We start from the raw sequence: 18,828 nt of genomic DNA, 5'->3' as shown, positions 1-18,828 counted from the left end.
TTGATTGGAGTGTTGAGGTCTGTTTTGATAGATCCAGGTATTACTTGTGATTTATTTGATTAGAGTAGGTCAGAGATTTAAACCATGTCATAACCATTGCATTCTTCATATTCTTTTTAATTTATGGATCTAAATATGTAGGATCAACTCGTTCAGTTACTCTCTTCAATGTTGGTGAATTGGAAGGTGGGTTGACCAGGGACGGCGTTCTCGGCAGTGAGACCCTCTCTCTTTTCACCGGAGCCAACGACCTCGCCGGTCTTGCCACCCTCGTCAACGGCGATGATCTCGATCACCTTGCAGCCGGTTGTCTTTTGCAGGTTCACAAGCATCTCCTTGAGGACGGCGAACTCATCGAACGGCAGCTTGCGGCTGAAGACGGTCTCGGGCTCCTCGCGGCTCTGGATAAGACGTCTCTTCAGGGTCTGGACGAAAGGCATGGCCTTCTTCATCTCGCCCATCTTGCCGACCTTGGCGTTCAGCTCCTTGTCGTTGATGGAGAGGTTGAGACCATCGAAGGCCTCGCGGACCAGGTCGATGTACTTCTCCTGCCACGAGGGGTACTTCTTGGCAGCGTAGATTGTGAGCTTCTTGGGCTTACGGGGGTCGTAGCCAGCGGTCTTGCCCTTGGAAGCCTTCTTGGCGAGCTGAGCCTCAGCAGAGGTGATGCTGGAGGAAGTGGCCCGGACATAGGTGCTGATGGCGGTCAGCTCTGGTGATTGCTCGGGAACTTCGGGGAAGCGAGCGTGGTGAATAGACTCGGGCTGTATTGTAGGTGACGTTAGTTATGCGTTTCCAGTGAGGTCGAAAACCACTAACCTTCTTCAGGATCTCGAGCCAAACGTATTCGGCCCAGTGAGGAGCAATGACGGCAAGCATGAGGGCTTGCAGCTCGATGTAGCGCAGGATCACATCACGGTGCATACCAACACCGGCTGATGTTGCGGACTCACGGTAGGCATCACGGGCACTAACCAGGTCGTACAGACCAGATTTCAAGGCGAGCTTAAAGTCGGTGCTACGGTTGTGTTAACACTTGTTCATCATGGGGTACAGGGGAGGAGAGTGATGGTTTGTAGCTTACTCTTGGTAGTGCTTCCGGGCCTCACGAACCAAGCCATTCATCTCGTTGTTGAAAATCTTATCCCAGAATGCATCCGCGGGGCCAGTGCGCAGGGTTTCATCCTTGGAAATCTCCTCAACCCATTCCTTGAGGGTGTGCAGTCTCAGAATGTTACTGTTAGCAACGGTCTCATCGAAGTTAGCATCCTCGATACCATCACCGGCATCGGCGAACGCAATACGGGTAGCGTCAGCACCGAATTTGTCAACACTGTCCTTCAATGTGAGGAAGTTACCAGTGCTCTTGCTCATCTTCTCGCCGTTAAGAAGCAAGTGTCCGTTCGCGCGAACACCGCGAGGCCAGTACTCCGGTGGGAAGAGCGCAACGTGGATGTAAAGGAAGAAGGTCAAGTGGTTCGGGATGAGGTCCTTTCCAGAAACTCTAACATCCAACGGGTACCAGTACTCGAATTCTCTGCGCATCTGCTGCAAACCTTCCTTGCTAATTCCGCTCTTCGAGATCAGCTCGTCGCTAAGCTCGCGTCTTGTGAATACATAGTCCCAGACCTCGTCGATCATCTGTTCAGCCTTCACGTTCAAGGGACCGAGGGTCTGACCGTAGCGGTCACCGTGCAACAAGTGGGCAATCGTATAGTAGGCCATGTAGACGGTACTGTCACTCAAACTCTCGACGAGGAATTGAGGATCCCATGGCAGCTTAGAGCCCAAACCATAGGTTCTCGCGCAAGCCCAGCGGTTGAGCCAGTCAAGGTTCTTCTCGAAGCCATGCTTGGTCTCGTTGGTGTATGTGTTGAGGGTGTTCACGACATGGTCCAGTGTGTCCTTTTGCCACTTGGCGTCGTTCTCTCCGTAGTTCAGGAACCATTGACCGAGGTATGCAACCACACAGTCATCCCCGCTTCTGCTGACGACCTCTCCCATGGGGTCGGCAAAGGGGAAAGCATCACCGCTCTCGTAAAGAGCCTTACGGATCTTGTCCTTAGCAGCGCTCACAGGCTCACCCTTGTACTCACCAGCGACCATAGTACCCTTGTAGAAGGCTTCACTGTATGCCAACTCCTTGGCCTTTGCCAGCTGGGTGACATCCTTAGGAGAGTTGATCTTCAGCTGCTTAACAAGGGCGGGGGCGGTAAGGTTGCCATAAGTTGGGGTCTCGATGAGAGGGAAGATCTCTAGCTCGGCCCACTCCTTCTGGATTCCATAGTACTCGGGCTTCTTGGCAAGATCAGCCAAAGTAGCGTAATCATCAGGGCTGTCAGAAGGCACAGAGGTGACGACACCGGTACCCTTGCTGGCAGAAACGCTTTCCATAGGCAGAATTCGCACACCTTCGGTGTGGAGTGAGAGTGGAGCGTTAACAAGTGTACCAACATAGGCGGATCCTGGAGCCTCCGCGACGATCGGCAACTGATCCTGAGTCTTGGGGAAGTTGTCACTGCTAAAGAAAGTGCCCTGGAAAGCCATGTTCCATGCGGCCCGCTTTGTGCAAACATAGTATTCCTTCTCCTTCACCTTGAAGATACCATAGTTGATCTTAGGGCCGAGGAAGCAGCAAGTCTGGCCGTACATCGTCTCTGGGCGCAGAGTAGCAGGAACAAAGTACACACTGGCGTCCTCCTCGATCTTGCCCTTGACGATCTCGGCAATCTGTGGTGCCCATTCCTTCACCTTCAGCTTCATAGCGGTGTATTCCTGGGGTCCGATACCTTCACCCTTGGTCCGGTCGTGGTCCATGCAAGGCTGCCCGTCCTTGGGGGAATAGATAGTGTAACGGCTACCGTACTGGATCTTACCGAGCTCATGGAGACGGTTCATCTGCCAGCGGACAAAGGCATCGTAGTAGGGGTTCGCATCAGTGGTGACCATCTGACGACGCCAATCAATTCTGGCGCCAAGGCTGTCAAGATCACGGATGGCCAGGGGAGGGAAGTGGTGGAGCCAGTGGCCAGCGTCGGCAAACTTGTGGATTTCCTCCAAGGGAATACCGATCGCCAACATGATCTGGAACTGGTACTTCATCTTCACGGTCTTGGCGGCGGCCTTGCTCTTCTTTCCGGAGAACTTCTCCTGTTGCTCGTTCTTGACTTCCTGGGTGGGGGCGGCAGGGGCCTTCTCCTCCTCCTCAGCCTCTTCCTTGTAGCCCTCGAAGTTCTGTCCGAATTTCTTGACCTCGTCGGAAAGCTTATCCGCGCAAGCCTTGATAGGCATACCGGTACAGTGGAAACCCAGGGGGAAAAGAGCCCTCTTACCGTCCATGCGGGCAACACCGGCCATGAACTCGACCTTACTGGCAGTGAAACTGTGACCTGCGTGCAGGGTACCGTTCATGTAGGGGTAAGCCATGGTTCCGAAGAACTTGGGATACTTCTCACGGAGCTCCGCGGCGGACATGGAGCCCTCAGGAACCTCCTCGAAGGAGGGAGCATCGACCTCGAAAACCTTGTTCTCCTTCCATTGCGCCTGGTATTTCTTCTCGATGGCGATAAGGGTATCTCTCTTCTCGGTCTATTTCGGGATCCACCAATTAGCACCGCATGGACAAAGAAAACCGGGGGGGAGGAGGGGTAGGATATAGAAACATTTTCGAGTTTGAGGGTGTTTTTTGCGCCGGCGCTCGGGTCGAGCGCAGCTGCGGAAGCAGCAGCGGCTGCCATGGCTCTTAATGAATGGTTTGCTGTATTGCAAACTCAACTGAAGAGCCCTGAACGGGAGTGGATCAAAAGTGGTTGTTATAACTCTGCCGCGGGGTAAGACTTTATCGATGTTCTGAGTCAAAAGATTATGTGGGAATCGGACCCCGGCAGTACATCTCTCACCGCCTGCTACATTCATCACAGAATCAATACAACATATCTCTACTATCATTCAACCATGAGTCAACATGGGAGCAGATCTTGATCGTTGCAAATGACTCATAGAGGTGGCTTTTTCATTTATATCAAAATAAACTATCGTTCGATAAGAAGCGCATTGAATGGCGTGCACGTCAGCAATTGGTGCGAGAGCCAGGCCAGATGTATAGTCACATGACCGCCTATCGGACCGTCTCAATCTTTCCGCCGACAGGCCAAAAATCGAGATGAGCTCCGAGCAGCACTCCATCCAATTCCGCTCGGGACTGTTGCAGCTAATCGATCCCCGGGTCGGCTAACTCTTGCAATCTTTTAAATCCCCTCTTTCAACCGTTGCTCTAAAGTTACTGCGCGTTGCGCCTTCCCCGTCATCATGGTGAACGTCTTCAAGCGGATGCGGAAGCTGAAAACCGTAAGTTGGCAACCACAATTGCTTGCATCTAAATGAATGGCAGAGGCTGACACCAGGTTTTAACCATTTACAGAAGGTAATGCTCGCAATGAACAAATCTCCTACACTACCATTGCTCCACCTTTCCGGCAAAGTCGTGGCGGCATCCAACGCTCAACTCTATCTTGCAACGACGACAACAGGGGAGGCCCGTTTATATCAAGAAGCGCACGATCTAACTTGGCTTTTCAACAGATCCTTAACGTCCGCGTGGGACCCGGTGCCGCCATTCTTCCTTCTGCTACCTCTGCGACCCAAGAATTCCCAGCCATCACCCGTCTACACCTCACATACGCCCAAAAGATCTATGGCGGTCACCAAGGCGCACGGCATTTCTGGCGCAACTGTCTTCCCCGGCTCAAGTACCACAACCCAGGTCTTCAGATGACCGTGAAGCAGACACAAGAACAGGAGGGACCGGCAGCCTTGACGATATACTTCGCAGAGCGCGCGAGCAACGCCGCTTCGTTGACCGCGGCAAAGGTCGAGGATAAACACGCCCCAGCGCCGGAGTCAACAGAAAAGACAGCCATTCTGGATGTGAAGAATCTCGATTACAAGGAGATCTGGAACAAGGTTAAGATGGTGACCGGGGCCCAGGAAGTGCCTGCTACTCCCGAGGAGGAGGCGGAGCTGCAGAAGCTGGAGCAAATGCGTCAGCAGTCGGACAAGGACCGGGTACGGCTAGCCGCTATCCGCCAGGCCAAGAAGGACCAAGAGCGGATGTTACAAGAGGCTCGGGGAGAAATTGAGAAGCTGAAGCAACTGTAAGTCTGGTAAAAAACTGTTTGGGGTTGCGGGAAGACGCCGGGCATGATCAACTGTAGCATAGCCTTTTTTTTCCTTTTTTCTATTTTCTTTTGAAATATGTAGTTCTAGGTGTCTCTTTTGTGTTAAATAATGGCTTAACTTTCCCCTGTGATCTTGAGGGATAGATACATCGTCAGGATATCATCAACGCAAAGACAAAGCAACGAGCCCTTGTGTATATCGGGCTCATTGTATACAACTAAGTAGAAACATGCGTCATATCAGAAACAACTTTCCCATCCCAAGCCCTGTATAGTCTCCATATTCAAATGTCCCACTCATAAATAACAGGCCAAGATACAATACCCGTACGCGAGCCTAAACTCCTGAATACCCACAAAGCGCGCGCCACCTGTCAATTCAAGCATGATCTGGCGTATAGCTCGTCTCGCCCAGCATGCCCTGGCCTGCTGATACAGTCGGTGTTGCAGTCTGGGTTTGGCCTGATCCCTGCTGGTTCAGTGGAGAGGGGGAATGCGCTCTTCCAGCAGCAGCAGCTTGAAGTCTCTGATCCAAAGCCTTGAGAGCCAATGCCCGTCTCCGCTCCGCCTCTTCACGCTTAGCCGCCCCCCTCGTTCCTCCTCTCTGGTTGTTAAGAAGAGTGGGAAGGCCGGCCTCCCCTCTCGCAAGAACTTGTTGGTTGCCCGATGCAATATCCTCCTCTGAAAACGGGGTGCAAATCTTTAACGCGACCAGCAAAGAGTAAACCTGCTCCGAGACAAACGAGATTGGAGGCTGGATTACGTCCGGGAAGAGACACGCGAATGCAAACGTCTCACTTGCGTCTCCCTTGAAGCCTAAACCGTCGGTAGATGTACCGGTCAAATCCGGCTGCCGTTTGAAGAATCGAAGGTAGGTCCAACTTGTCAACAGGCCAAGCCAGGAGAGTATTGCCGCCACGTGTGTTCCAAATATTATACCGCTGATCGTGTTTAGCAATAAGAAAAGCGCCGGGAAATGCTTCACCCGCATCTTCACTAGGCCTTTCAAGATAGTCACAGTATGCTCGGGAACAAGTTGCTTGAAAGCCACAAGGAAGGAGGCCTGGATCGATATGCCACCGCATATTTGGGTTACGCTTGGAGACGGGGAGTCAGTAGGGAAGGCGCAAGAGGTTGTGCATTCGGTATCGGAAAGCAAGCCATACCCGCTGGTCGAACCACCTCTGATGGTAGTTCCTAGAAGATAAAGGGGCACAATCGTTACATTCGGGATCACCGCGATGGCCAGAATGAATTTCGCAAACTCTCGGGAACCCCAAGCGCGCTCTAGGTACTTGCCCCCATAGAACAGGGTGGCGCCGTTCAAGAGAACCGTAAAGATATTCTGCTCCACGAAAGTCGCGGTAAGAAATGTCCAAGGGTAGTAAAAGAACTCGGATGGGACGAGAGTCAGATAGGGTACAACTGGAGTGGTCAAGGGATGGCCCCCCGTAGCATCAATTTGCCGCCATCGGGCGATATTGTACAGGAGGGAGAGAGTGAGCAGGCTGATGAGACAGGTACGGGTTGCAGGAGGGATATTGACTCGGAGCGCCATTGTGGGAAACGAGCTCTTGCGGCTGCTGGTGTCCACGCAGACCGCAGGCTGTCGATAAAGCCCGACTAGGGGATTAAGTGGCCGAAGTTGGTGTTGATCAATCGCAGTTTTGGAGTGGATTTCGGGCCAAGCAGCACTTCCGCCTTGGGTTTGGTTCGTTGTTTGACTCTGATCGATCGCGTTTATTTGATTGGATACCCTATTTTGCACATCCGCCCGGGGAAATAACAAAGGTGACCTGAGGCACCATCTTCAGCCTTGGCGCCTAAGGTATACTTTTCCAACGACCGAGGTAAAGGGGGTCTGAAAAGTTATGATTTGTGTGCAAGTACTACGTACTTGTCGAGGTGCCAAACTCTTCAGGCGCTTAAAAAAAAACAAAAAAAAAAACCATTCCAAATCATGTGGCTTTAAAGTTTCAAACAATAAGCCCATGTCTGACATACTGCCACCGTTTTGATTCAGAGCGACCATCAGGTCATCTCTGACCATTTCGTCTTGGCAAGGCTAAGACTTGTCGCTCTGAAGCACCGTGTATTCCAAGGTATTGGGCAGAGGAAGAAATAGATGTCATCGCACAATTCAGTGACAGCGGCTCCAGTGATGGTGCGTGATTGGTGCAGTCACCTACATTTATGAATATCCATGATCTACTCAGTGTATCAGTATGTAAAACATGGCTTGGCTAAAGTCTTTTTGAATTTTAATGGTAGATTGTCACCCCGATGGTTCCCACAGGGAATTGGAGTTTGGCTCCTTGAATGAGAGCTATTTGTATCTTTTGGAAATTCAGATCTATGGAACGAGCTTTTTCCGTCCTCTTTCCGTCCAATAGACCCCTAAGGCGTAATTAACCAAGCAGGCCGAGAAGATGACGGTAATGTGGAACATCAAAGGTCAAAGGTGTCACAGGTCACCATGTGGCCGAAAAAGGGCTAAATTGACATTGCAAGCACAGAATGGGAAAGAAAGGAATGGGTCAGGTCTCCGCCTGTTGAACGCATCCGCCAGATGCCGCCCTAATTTCTTATTAGGAAGGAAGAAATATTAAAAAGGAAAAATAATAAAAGGACCACTAGAAATTCCTTGAGGAACCCGATCAACATTAGTCATTGAATTAAATTCAATTTAACTATTAGAGTAGCTCCGAGGATCTGGCAGTTAGTTATGCCAATTTTCCTAGTAGTAATTACTTATATTTAACTATTTGTACCTTTGCCAATTTCATATGGTTATTGTTGGTCCCATAATTGTTATTGTTATATGGCCTTGTAATTTCAGGTCGGTCTGATCCTAAGCGCTTGGAAGAACATTCCTTGTTTAATTTAATTCAAATTTTTGGGGGAGCGCAACTAAAAGAAGGATAATCATGATAAAAAAAATTAAAAATTAAAAATATTGCTAAGGAAATAGAAATAGAATGTCCGTTAGGTAGGTACACTACTAGTACTACTGCGTGGCCCTGTGTAAATCACACTGTAATCGACCCGCAAAACGCTAGGTCCCGAAGCAGACAAGCGCACTGGCCGATCATTTGCCCGTCAGAACCACCCAAGGGGACCGGTGGATTTCCCAACTGCACGCTAAGTCGTGGGCCGGACGCCACAACGAGTCAAGCCAAAAGTCCAGGTCGCCAAAGTCAAAATCGGGCTTGACTGCGAAGTGACTGGCAAAAGGGTGCCGGCTTCCTCTGAAACAGCGTCCCAGAGCCGCCTGGAGAAATTCCACTGAGCTTTTTCTTTTTTTTCCCACTCTCTAAACTCAACTTGGCTTGTTGGTTCGAGATTTGAAGACTGCTACCTCACTTCTTCCTCTTTCATTTCACTTCTTCCCTACTCGCAGTCACGACAGCCATCCGATCAGTCTGCCTGTACCTTATTATTACCCTGCAGAAGTGGTGGTGATCATCATTCCTTGACACACTTGCCCTGCTTTCCTTTTTATTTTATTTTTATTATATTTTTTTTAATTACCTTTTTTTTCCCACTTGCTTTTCGCCGTCCCCATTCTGGAGTCCAGCCCTCCAGTTTGTCCACCCCCCTCCCGTAACCGTACTGGTACAGCTCCAACCTTTGCAGTTCGCTAGCGGGTCTGCTATCTCAAGCCACACGTTGGTGTCGATTTCGACCCGTCTCGATATTCATTCTTCACTTTCTCTTTTCAACTCTTGCGGCTTCTTTTCCACAACCCCCTTGTTTAACGCTGTTCAAGGGTCTTATTCAAAGCCTCACCAATCCTCAATCTACCCTTTAATTGACGATCTTACCCCCCGGCATTTCCACTCCACCTTAACGCTCTGCATTATATCCCATCCCATCCCCTTCAACTACGGTTTTCCTTGTCACGCCTTGGCTGCGTCCGGCCCAGTTTTGGCACTCACGCTCTTTCCGACGCCGAACTGGACCTCCGCCCTGGCGGTCTAGAGAGCGAATTCTGTAATATCAGCAGACAGGTCCTTCGGTTTACACGGTCCAATCTCGCCTATATCTCGGGATTCTCGCATCTTTCAAATTCTCGATCACCCACCGTTATCCTTCTGCAATTTGTTTAGCGGAGGTTCCTGTTATTATTCCTGGCATGCTAGCGGATCCTCCACCTTACTAGCTGTCATACATGTAACAATGTCACATCCTGATCTTACGTCGCATCATGTCAACTACCTAATCTGGAGGTGCGTTCTTAACTTCAAGGTTCTCTGCCGACATTCGAGTGCAGGACCTCTGATAGCTCATGATCCCCCCTGATGTCTATTTTCCTCGTACATGTCACTGACTTCTAGGCTCCAGGTATCTTCAAGAATCAGGTTGGTTTGAACCCGTCTCTTCTTCAATCCTAATTCTCATTTTGTATTTTGTATTTTTATTTTTACCCCCCCTCCTTTTTACGCGTTTCTCTGCATCCTCGCTTGACAGGACTTGAGGTATCCGGCAACGACCAAGATTCTCATCTAACCTACATCACAGGTCACGGTGAAGCCGCAGTGACACTGCAGCGCGCATGGAATCATGACCCACAGAGCTTACCTTTCGCTCCCTATATAAAAACTCATGCGTTGGTGTCTTTGGTACAAAAGGGTCTCCAATATCACGAGCTCGAACAATCACTCGATAAGGCACGTTACCTTGCTCTGCCGGATCTATTGTCTTGGTTTCCGGCGGATCCTTTTTATTCTCTTTTCAATTAATGTCTTCTAAGAATATCTGTCTACCAACGACTAATGAGTTTTTACAGGATGGGAATCTGAGGCCCTTTTCACCTTCAGATTATTTCTTTGGACCCGCCGTGCTGGAAGCGGAACCGCGGAAAAGTCAGGGTGGCCCGGGTGAAAATGGCACAGACCAGGCGCCTGTCTCGCCCACGAGTAAAGCCGCGGGCGACAGCGTGATCAACGGTCACTTGACAGGCGAATCTGCGACACCTCAAGTTGTCCCCAATGCTAAGAAAAGCCGTAAGAGTGACCGCGCAGAGACCAACGGGGACGAAATTCCAATGGAAATTGATTCAAATGGTGTTGCCAATGAGACGAAATCCGCAGTAGCTACATCACCATCCTTGGCCGATGCTGTGGATGGGGATGGGGATGTGAGCATGGGTATCCGACCGGACTCGCAAGACCAGGAACCAACCGCGGCGCCGACTTTCACCTTGACCAACGGCCACAGCGTTGGCGTCCAGATCACCCCCGCCAAGGCTGCCGACCTTAGTCCCGATACCGCCGTCTTGAATGTGGCTGATGATTGCCACGTGACCCGCGCATTGTGGCGTCCAAACGATTCCACAGTTGTCGTTGCAGTCGGCGAGTCGTTTTGCAGTCTATGGAAAATGCCGTCATCTACGAGTCCAGTGCAAGAGAAACTTGTGGAGGGTAAGGGTGATAGTATATGCGTCTCTGCGGTCGCCTGGGATCCTACAGGCCAGAAATTGGCCGTAGCCACATACAAGGACATGAGAGGGTCAATCACTATGTATGATGTCGCCGGGAATGCTGTTGACCTCCTGCCCGAAGTACCTAGAATGATCACTGGATTGCATTGGACCGAGAGCGGCACCCATTTGATCGTTGTGGCATCAGATAGTAAAGTCTCCGAGCTGGCTCTCTGGGATGATTCATTGCGACCGGACGAGTTTCCCTCCCCACAGGTAATCGACGGGACAATCTATGACCTCAGCTGGCTTGGGCGCAATGTAGCATACGCTTCGGGTAATGGAATGGTCTACCAATGCGATGTCGACTCGAGTATCCACATCTCCAAGACATATACCAGTGAGACCGACAGGCCTTGGTCATTTATTCGTTGCGCAAATGCCAATTCCTCCTCGGTTGCCGTGGCTGCATCGTCTGCTGCAGCCGCTTTCTGGATCCCGACGCACGACATGCACCTCGATGGTGCACACGAAGGAGCTATCACGACAGTGGAGCTTAAGCCAAACACACTGGAGCAACCACAAACGAACCAACCGTTGGTTCTAGCCTCTTCATCCACTGATGATACAGTTAAAGTATGGCATATTGATCTGGACGCAAAACGATTTGATTGCATTCATCGTCTGTTCCTTGGTCCATCTTCACCCGCCCTCGCCAGCAGTTTCTCTCCGGACGGCTATGCTCTGGCTGCTGCAAGCAAAGACAAATTGTTCATCTGGAATTCGCAGAGGGGTGGCACAGCAATGGCTACTTGGACCGTGCCTGGGGCCGACGTAACAAAGATCGAAGAAGGACAGAACCACCTGGCCAATGGACACAATGGGACCGCCGAACCAACGCTGGATCGCTCTCTTGCATGGGATACTGATGGTAAACGACTCGCTTTTGGCTTTGGCAAGCAGGTATGTTGTCTATCGTACCCAATTAGAGATAACAGGCTGACTGAGATTGGGTAGTTGGCTATTATAAACATGCAAAGTTGAGACTTTACGAACCGCGAAAACGCAGGAATATCTAACTACACCTTGATGATGCACTCGTATGCGCTCTTACAACTTTTTACTACATAATTTGTGATATCCTCGTCAACGAATGCAATCGAAAACTCTACCTTACCTTTTGCTCTTGGTCCTCTGGATCGTTTGCTACTAGGCCGCCTGATCGACTTTCGGCCATGTCATTCCTCCCATTTATGTGCGGCTAGGTGGAGCGCAAAACCAAAGCCGATCAACAACTAGCAATCAGCGCCGCTTCAGGAGGTTCTTGTTGTGCTCTTTCTTCTTTCAGCATTCTAATTTATTCAATAACCATTTGGTTAGATGATACATATCGGCGCAGACTCGGGGTTTTCAACAGAAAAGCAGTCAGTTGCGGTTATAGTGGGTTACGGTGGGCACATTGGCGCATTCTATTCTCTTAATTCTCAACTGTACCATTGCTTCTTGGTCGGCATGATTACTGAATATCAGAATCTTCCTTTATTTTGGGTTTTGCATCAGTTTTGCGGCAAATCCTCGGTCTCGGTTTTCTTACATCGGAGTCGCTTCCAGCCGAATCTAATCCCAAACCCGGCAACTCAGCGTTCCCAGGTCATATGATGGGTTTTCCTATGTGTTATCCGCAGAGTTTGTGGCTAATCTAGTACGCCTTTGCCTTGCTTCCCTTCTTTCTTGCCGATCTCTTTCACGAACGCGGAAACCTTCTTCGACATCTTTCCAGCCACGCATCCACGCGGTTATGCCCTCTAGAAGTGCTTCTGCATCTGTCTCATAGCGCTCTTCGGGCTTACGCCTCATCCACCGCTTTCCTTTATTTTGTCGCGATGCTCCCGGTTTACGTTCGTTCTGCCATCCGTTAACCCACGCCTCGAGTCCGCAAACCGTACCGTGAAGTGCTTCACGCTCTGCTGAGCCTTCCATTATGTCTGTTTCCCTGCGACGAACAAAATCACGCATTAGCCCAGGATTGAAAGTGACAGTTTGGTGGATATTAGCTTACAGCTCGTGGACCTCATTTTCCAGCTCCGATACCCGTCGCGACAGGCCTCGGCACTCGCGCCTGAGAAGATCATATATTTGGGAGGATTCTTTACGGCGTTGGTTTAAGTCGGTATTTAATGCGGTTACTTCGTTCAAAAGAGCTATGAGTTGCGAGCTCGAAGGGTCGAAGGCGGATGAAGCACGGCCCTCCATCGGGACAGAGCAGGAGGCTGCGGAAGCCACAGGGTGTGAAGTTTCAGGGTAGATATGCGTGGGTCGGCATTTGACGACCTCCTGGGTGAGTTTTGGCCGCGGGTCCAACAGGGCTTCCAGAGTGTTGAGGCACTGGTGGACCGTGGTCGTATCCTCACTTGACACATCGGCGTTCTGCGAGACCATGTGAGCTATTTTGGCAAGCCGCTGTGGCAGAGGCGTTGCGTCCTCGCCCGCGTTGTGGACATCCGAGGAAGAAGTAGGGCGCGACATATCCGTCTCCCAGGTGTGTTCCGGAAGGGAAAGCGGAGGTGAAAGCTGATCCAAGTGAGCCGGGTACGGTGAACTCTCCATGACCGATTACTGTTTCCCTGTATATATTGGTACCTTCTTGTGCTATTTGGCCGTTCTATTGCATATGTGTGTAGATAAGTACACGGATAGGAATGTTGATTTGCTGCAAGTATGCAAGGGTACAGGACGTAGTGTATAGTAGTAGTATGTTCCGAGGTGTCTGGCCGTATAAGAAGAGCGTCGGACAAATGGCAACCTATCGAATCTCCAAGGACAAGGGTAGCAGCGACTGAACCAAACCAGTCATGTATTATGGGACCTTGGGAAATCAGTCCGTTATATAGATTAGATATATAGGTATAGAATGAGAGCAGGTTGTTCCCAAAAACGCCTGTGCGCGACCGATTAGAATGGTACCAAATAAAATGCGAATGAGTGAACAGGCGAAAAGGTTTCTTTTGTCATAGTCCGAGAGGAAAGGCTGCAGAAAAAGACGGTCAGATCATCATTGCCAATTGATAATAATAATGCTCAGCCGGGAGACTATTCCGTATTGGGCTTCCCATGGAAAAGCAAGCGCCGGCCAAAAAGGTTTCCTGATAAGTGACGGAATCAAGGAAAAAAAAGAAAAAAAAGGCAAAAACAAAAAACAAACAAGAAACCGCAAAAGAAAAAGAAAATTGAGATCTTGACTGATTCAAACGGAGCCTGTTTTGCTTTCCTCCTTCTTTTCCAGTTGTGAGGGCCTCATCAGCAACGTTGCCGCATTGATTTAATTTATCTGATTTTAGCGATTTCGATTTACCTTTTATCTCCGCTCTCTCCATCCAGTTTCACTTCTACTCTTCCACCTCCCCCGCATACAATCGACTCCCAATCCATTGGCACCGTTAGATTTGATAGGATGGCGCCCCCTGTGAGTATCTTATCCTAACTATCATTTAATTTCTTTTTATTCAGTCTTCTATACTCCCGGTTTGAATAAAACGACCTTGTGCTAATGCCGCCGAATGGTATGACTCAGATTACTGTTGTGCCGTCGCTTGAGGCCGCAAAGGATGTAATTAGCCACTCGAAAGATGCTCAATATCCCCCCAACCTGCTCCCACTTACTGCGTCTATCCCCGCCGACTTGTTGACACCTACAGTGGCATATCTGAAGGTTGCAGAGAAGTGAGTTCCGATTCCAGAGCCCCCCCCGCCCCCTCTTGCCTCTGGCGGGGTAGCTGATATGGCCAACTCTTGCGCAGATCCAAACTATCATTCCTCTACGAGAGTGCTGCGACCACGGAGACAATTGGGAGATATAGTTTTGTGGGAGCTGGTATGCATACTTGCCCATCATGACCACCTTGCTGGACCTACTATTAACCTGTGCGTTTGCGACGCGGTGAAGATCCCCGAAAAGTTCTCAAGACTGGTCCCGGCCACGGCCCCGAGTGTGATCCTCTTCCGATCCTGGAAAGAGAGATCGCTGATTACCGCGTTGCGACAGTACCCGGCTTGACGCTACCACCACTCACGGGCGGTGCTATTGGTTACGTCGGATATGACTGTGTGAGGTACTTTGAGCCCAAGACGGCCCGCCCTCTCAAGGATGTGCTCGGAATCCCAGAGTCGCTGTTCATGCTGTTTGATACCATTGTCGCATTCGATCACTTTTACCAGGTCATCAAAATCATCACCTTCGTTCCTATCACACATGTCGACTCGGATTTCGAAACCGAGTACCGGAAAGGCGAAGACGTGATCAAGCGCACTATTGAACGACTCCTCCGACCCGAGACCCCGCTACCTCCCCAAGGTCCAATCATTCCCAACCAGGAGTACACATCCAATATCGGGCGCGAGGGGTACGAGCGGCACGTGCTGAAACTCAAGGAGCACATCTCCAAAGGCGATATCTTCCAGACTGTGCCATCCCAACGGCTGTCTCGCCCTACCTCCCTCCACCCATTTAACCTCTTCCGTCATCTGCGCACAGTCAACCCTTCTCCATACCTATTCTACATCGACTGCGAAGACTTTCAGCTCGTTGGTGCTAGTCCGGAGCTTCTGGCGAAGGAGGAAAAGGGCCGTATCATTACCCATCCCATCGCCGGCACTGTCAAGCGTGGCAAGTCGCCGGAGGAGGACGAGGCGCTCGCAGAGGAGCTACGAGGCAGTCTAAAGGACCGTGCGGAGCATGTCATGTTGGTGGATCTGGCACGTAACGATGTTAACCGCGTGTGTGACCCGACCACCACTCAGGTGGACCGGTTGATGGTGGTCGAGAAGTTCTCGCATGTGCAACACCTGGTGTCACAGGTATCGGGTATTCTGCGGCCGGATAAGACTAGGTTCGACGCGTTCCGGTCCATCTTTCCCGCCGGCACGGTCTCCGGGGCGCCCAAAGTGCGGGCTATGCAACTGATTGCCGAGTTGGAGGGCGAGAAGCGCGGAGTGTATGCTGGCGCGGTGGGCTACTTCGGATACAACATCGCCAGCACGGACGGAGCAACAGAAACGCCGGGTGCTATGGATACCTGCATTGCACTCCGGACGATGATGGTCAAGGACGGGGTGGCCTACCTCCAAGCAGGTGGTGGAATTGTCTTCGATTCGGACCCGTATGACGAGTATATCGAGACGATCAATAAATTGGGCGCCAACATTGCCTGTATCAAGGGGGCGGAAGCGAAGTATTTGAGCATGGAGGGAGAACAATCATAGACTCAAAGCGGTCTCTTAGCTTTCTTTTCTTTCTTCGGATTCTCTTGTTCCTCTTTGTTGATAGGGAATTGAATGACGATTACGATCTAGAGCGATGGGAAAACAATGAAGTCCTTCACAAATTTTGTTTTATTTTATTTTCTTCTTTTTGTTCCTTTCATCCCAAGTTCCCACACTCTGATTGGATCACAGGGTGTTATGGGGATTCATGTTGCGAAGGGTATTTACTACTCAAGCTAGGTAAGGAAATGTCGGCACCGTCTTAGTTAAGTCGGAGTGCCTGAACTGAACTGACATAGCGGGCTCAATGCACCTCTCATGTTGGACCCATTGGTCACAGGCCAGGGATTCTCCATTGGAAAACAGAGTTGTTTATGATTGCCCCTTAGATAGGTGATTGAATATCCTCCTACGGGGTAGCAAAGCTGCGATATGTCCTTGGATATTATTACCTGTCCCTGCCAATGATGGATCATGGCTAACTGAAAGAGGTCCTTGTCTCGGGTGATCCTGGGTCTGCGATGCTTTTGTATCACCCAGGAGTCCATATTCTTCGTGTTGGACACTCTATCTGCTATTACGACCAGATTAATTTCATTGATTGATTGGCAAAGCACTCAGCCTTGTAAAAAGCGCCACTTGTGTGTCAATTCTCTCGAGCAGCATCACCTTTGAGAAGAAGTATCGTATTCCGTCCCCTCCATCGCAACCTTGACTATCTCGATGGCAAGCAGAGTTGCTTTTCTGATCCCCATTTCCTTGCCCATGATATCTAGTTGCCTGGCAATCCACATCGTCTACTCCAGGCTTCTCCAACATTCTACCACCCCAGCCACGTAAATCGGCCACAAGACATGCTTTTACGCCAGCATGTCGGGCAGAAAACGGTGGGGCTCCACTGATCTGGCGAAAAATAGAGCTGATCCTTATGGTGATGCACATCCTATCTCATCTCAAGGGACCGTGGCACCAATGTTGCTAAAGTCCATGTTCTGCAGACCCAGACCACACTTAGTTCCTAGCAGGGTGACCGCCCTGGAGTGCAAGCGCCACCACTAAACCCGGCAATGATGAATGCTTCACTCTCCTCGGATGAGCCTGCCAAAGCGCTCCAGCTGATGGCGCGCATGGCGCCCTTCAATCCCCCACGACTGGCACCACGGGTGCACAAGAACTATGCTATGCGCCTATACGTCGCATATACTGGGTACCTGTGTCTGATGGCGTCAGAGGCGCTGTACCCCTTGTACAGACCTTCTGGCAGCCAGGGGCTGAAGCTAACGCTAGGGTCAGATGAGGCGTATATCATGACCATTAAGCAGCAAGCCGCCGTTGGCGACAGGAGGATTCTGGAGCCTCACTGAGTACAACTCCCAAAAGTTCCTGATTGATCGCCCACTCGGGAGGTATTCCGTCAGGGATCGGACTGATCTCACCTACCCGGACAGGACTCCTGTTTATGAGGATTGAAGCAGCAATGATGATGGTAGTTTTCAGGTTCTGATCCAGCCCGCGGATAAGCGGCCGCCGGCGAATTGGACGTCGAAGTGAGCTCTGCCTTGCCTTCTTGGTCAATTTGCTGGCTAGTCTCAAGACTAACTTGTCCAGCTGGCTTCCAATTCAGTCTGGTGGAGGGGACTTTGAGCTTGCTTGTGAGCGAATTTTTGTCATTTCTACAGGCACCCCGAGTAATGTCAAATAGTGCGATTCTATGAGCCCGGACAGCCATTGCAGCAGGGGAAGTGGGAGTATCCCACGATACAGAAGCAGATAGCCATGGTTTGACTGCGAAATATCAGTAGTAGAGCGCGCGGGTTCGGCTGTCTCAGGTATCTAGTAAGGCTGTTCAGTAGTTAGATTCATCCTTTACAGATTAGACATGTCAGTCACAAATATCGAATATAATTCTCAAGAAAGATTATTATACACTGGAGACGCGGAAAGCGCGTAAGGTAGCATTACGCTGGAGGCCGGACCAATAAGTAGTAGTATCGGATGAATGAGCACAAGTGTTCATTAAATTAAATGGATGTACAGAAAGAACACTGCTGCCTAAGCGGTACCAATCAGGCTCCCATCCTGATACCAAATTTCCCTCAAGAAGATGGATAGATTCAGTGGAGGAAAGTAGGTTCAGTTTTTCTTGGGTGAACCGTCAAATTAAGGCTGTCTGGGTTATAAAAAATATAAAATAAAATAAAATAAAAGGAGCAAAAAGCACGATGCCTTATGACGTCGTTGGTAACTATTGGCATTTCCGAGTATCTCTGCACCGCCACAATACTCGAAGTACGGACAGTACGGAGTACATACATCCACCCTTACCCTCCGGTATGAATCAGAGAATGAACTCTGCCGTATGGTAACTTTGCAAGAATCTCGTGTCAGTGAAGAACGATTCTCCTTCATTGGTAAACTGGGTACAAAAGAGGGGTTGAAGAAGAGTTTCTCATGTTGAAGAGGATGCCAAGTCACGGTTGTACGCGGCCGTCCTTTGCCACGGCGCCACGACATCACCAGGGCTGTAGATGGTTTATGAACTAAGTCTTGTGGGAACAGACCTTTTCTCCTACTAGGTGGAATATTATGGATAGTACGAGGTATATCAGTTGGGTTTGTATCGGTTGATTGGGAGAAATGACGGTTAATTTAGAAAATTAAAAAATTAAAATAAAAAGTAAAAGGGTCCTTCGGGCCGTTGTACATACATACATTGGAAATCCCGTTGCATACCGTATCTCCATACTATACATACATACCGTAAATAATCATTGTTGAATGTATTGAATGAATCACTTGACGGATTGTATACTTCTGGAACTTCCATCTCTTCTTCCTCACCTCCAACATCATTGTCTCTCTCCGCTTCCTCTCCGATTCTGTTCTTCACTTCTCTGACCCCGCCGGAGTTAACGGATCCCATTGTCATAGACCCATTGAACAACTTCTAGGGTCTCTTCAGGGATATTG

At 50.0% G+C, this 18,828-nt stretch overlaps 6 protein-coding genes across 6 annotated transcripts; 3 read left to right on the top strand and 3 right to left on the bottom strand.

Annotated features, from left to right (window-relative positions):
- Nucleotides 1-152: 152 nt before the first annotated feature.
- ANOM_009826 (leucine--tRNA ligase CDC60) lies at nt 153-3,811 on the bottom strand (the record flags this gene model as incomplete). Its single annotated transcript, XM_015555082.1, has 4 exons — nt 3,663-3,811; nt 1,085-3,588; nt 820-1,018; nt 153-764 (listed from the first exon to the last, which is right to left on the bottom strand). The coding sequence occupies exons 1-4, from the start codon at nt 3,735-3,737 to the stop codon at nt 153-155; spliced, it is 3,390 nt and encodes a 1,129-aa protein (XP_015402999.1). The 5' UTR covers nt 3,738-3,811.
- Nucleotides 3,812-4,308: 497 nt separating this feature from the next.
- Nucleotides 4,309-5,157, top strand: ANOM_009825 (mitochondrial 54S ribosomal protein mL61; the record flags this gene model as incomplete). The annotated part of the gene is made up of 2 exons (XM_015555081.1): nt 4,309-4,347; nt 4,582-5,157. The coding sequence occupies 2 exons, from the start codon at nt 4,309-4,311 to the stop codon at nt 5,155-5,157; spliced, it is 615 nt and encodes a 204-aa protein (XP_015403001.1).
- A 399-nt stretch (nt 5,158-5,556) lies between these two features.
- Nucleotides 5,557-6,735, bottom strand: ANOM_009824 (rhomboid family protein; the record flags this gene model as incomplete). Its single annotated transcript, XM_015555080.1, has 1 exon — nt 5,557-6,735. One exon carries the CDS (start codon nt 6,733-6,735, stop codon nt 5,557-5,559), a length of 1,179 nt encoding a protein of 392 aa, XP_015403000.1.
- A 3,183-nt stretch (nt 6,736-9,918) lies between these two features.
- On the top strand, nt 9,919-11,643 carry ANOM_009823 (WD40 repeat domain-containing protein; the record flags this gene model as incomplete). Its single annotated transcript, XM_015555079.1, has 2 exons — nt 9,919-11,562; nt 11,617-11,643. The coding sequence occupies 2 exons, from the start codon at nt 9,919-9,921 to the stop codon at nt 11,641-11,643; spliced, it is 1,671 nt and encodes a 556-aa protein (XP_015402996.1).
- Nucleotides 11,644-12,267: 624 nt separating this feature from the next.
- On the bottom strand, nt 12,268-13,206 carry ANOM_009822 (uncharacterized protein; the record flags this gene model as incomplete). The annotated part of the gene is made up of 2 exons (XM_015555078.1): nt 12,268-12,592; nt 12,659-13,206. The coding sequence occupies 2 exons, from the start codon at nt 13,204-13,206 to the stop codon at nt 12,268-12,270; spliced, it is 873 nt and encodes a 290-aa protein (XP_015402995.1).
- A 940-nt stretch (nt 13,207-14,146) lies between these two features.
- Nucleotides 14,147-15,858, top strand: trpE (anthranilate synthase TRP2; the record flags this gene model as incomplete). The annotated part of the gene is made up of 3 exons (XM_015555077.1): nt 14,147-14,319; nt 14,397-14,470; nt 14,543-15,858. The coding sequence occupies 3 exons, from the start codon at nt 14,147-14,149 to the stop codon at nt 15,856-15,858; spliced, it is 1,563 nt and encodes a 520-aa protein (XP_015402998.1).
- Nucleotides 15,859-18,828: the final 2,970 nt, after the last annotated feature.

Source organism: Aspergillus nomiae, assembly GCF_001204775.2.
Source record: "Aspergillus nomiae NRRL 13137 chromosome Unknown contig00380, whole genome shotgun sequence".
Taxonomy (NCBI): domain Eukaryota; kingdom Fungi; phylum Ascomycota; class Eurotiomycetes; order Eurotiales; family Aspergillaceae; genus Aspergillus; species Aspergillus nomiae.
This window is presented reverse-complemented; position numbering and strand designations above follow the sequence as displayed.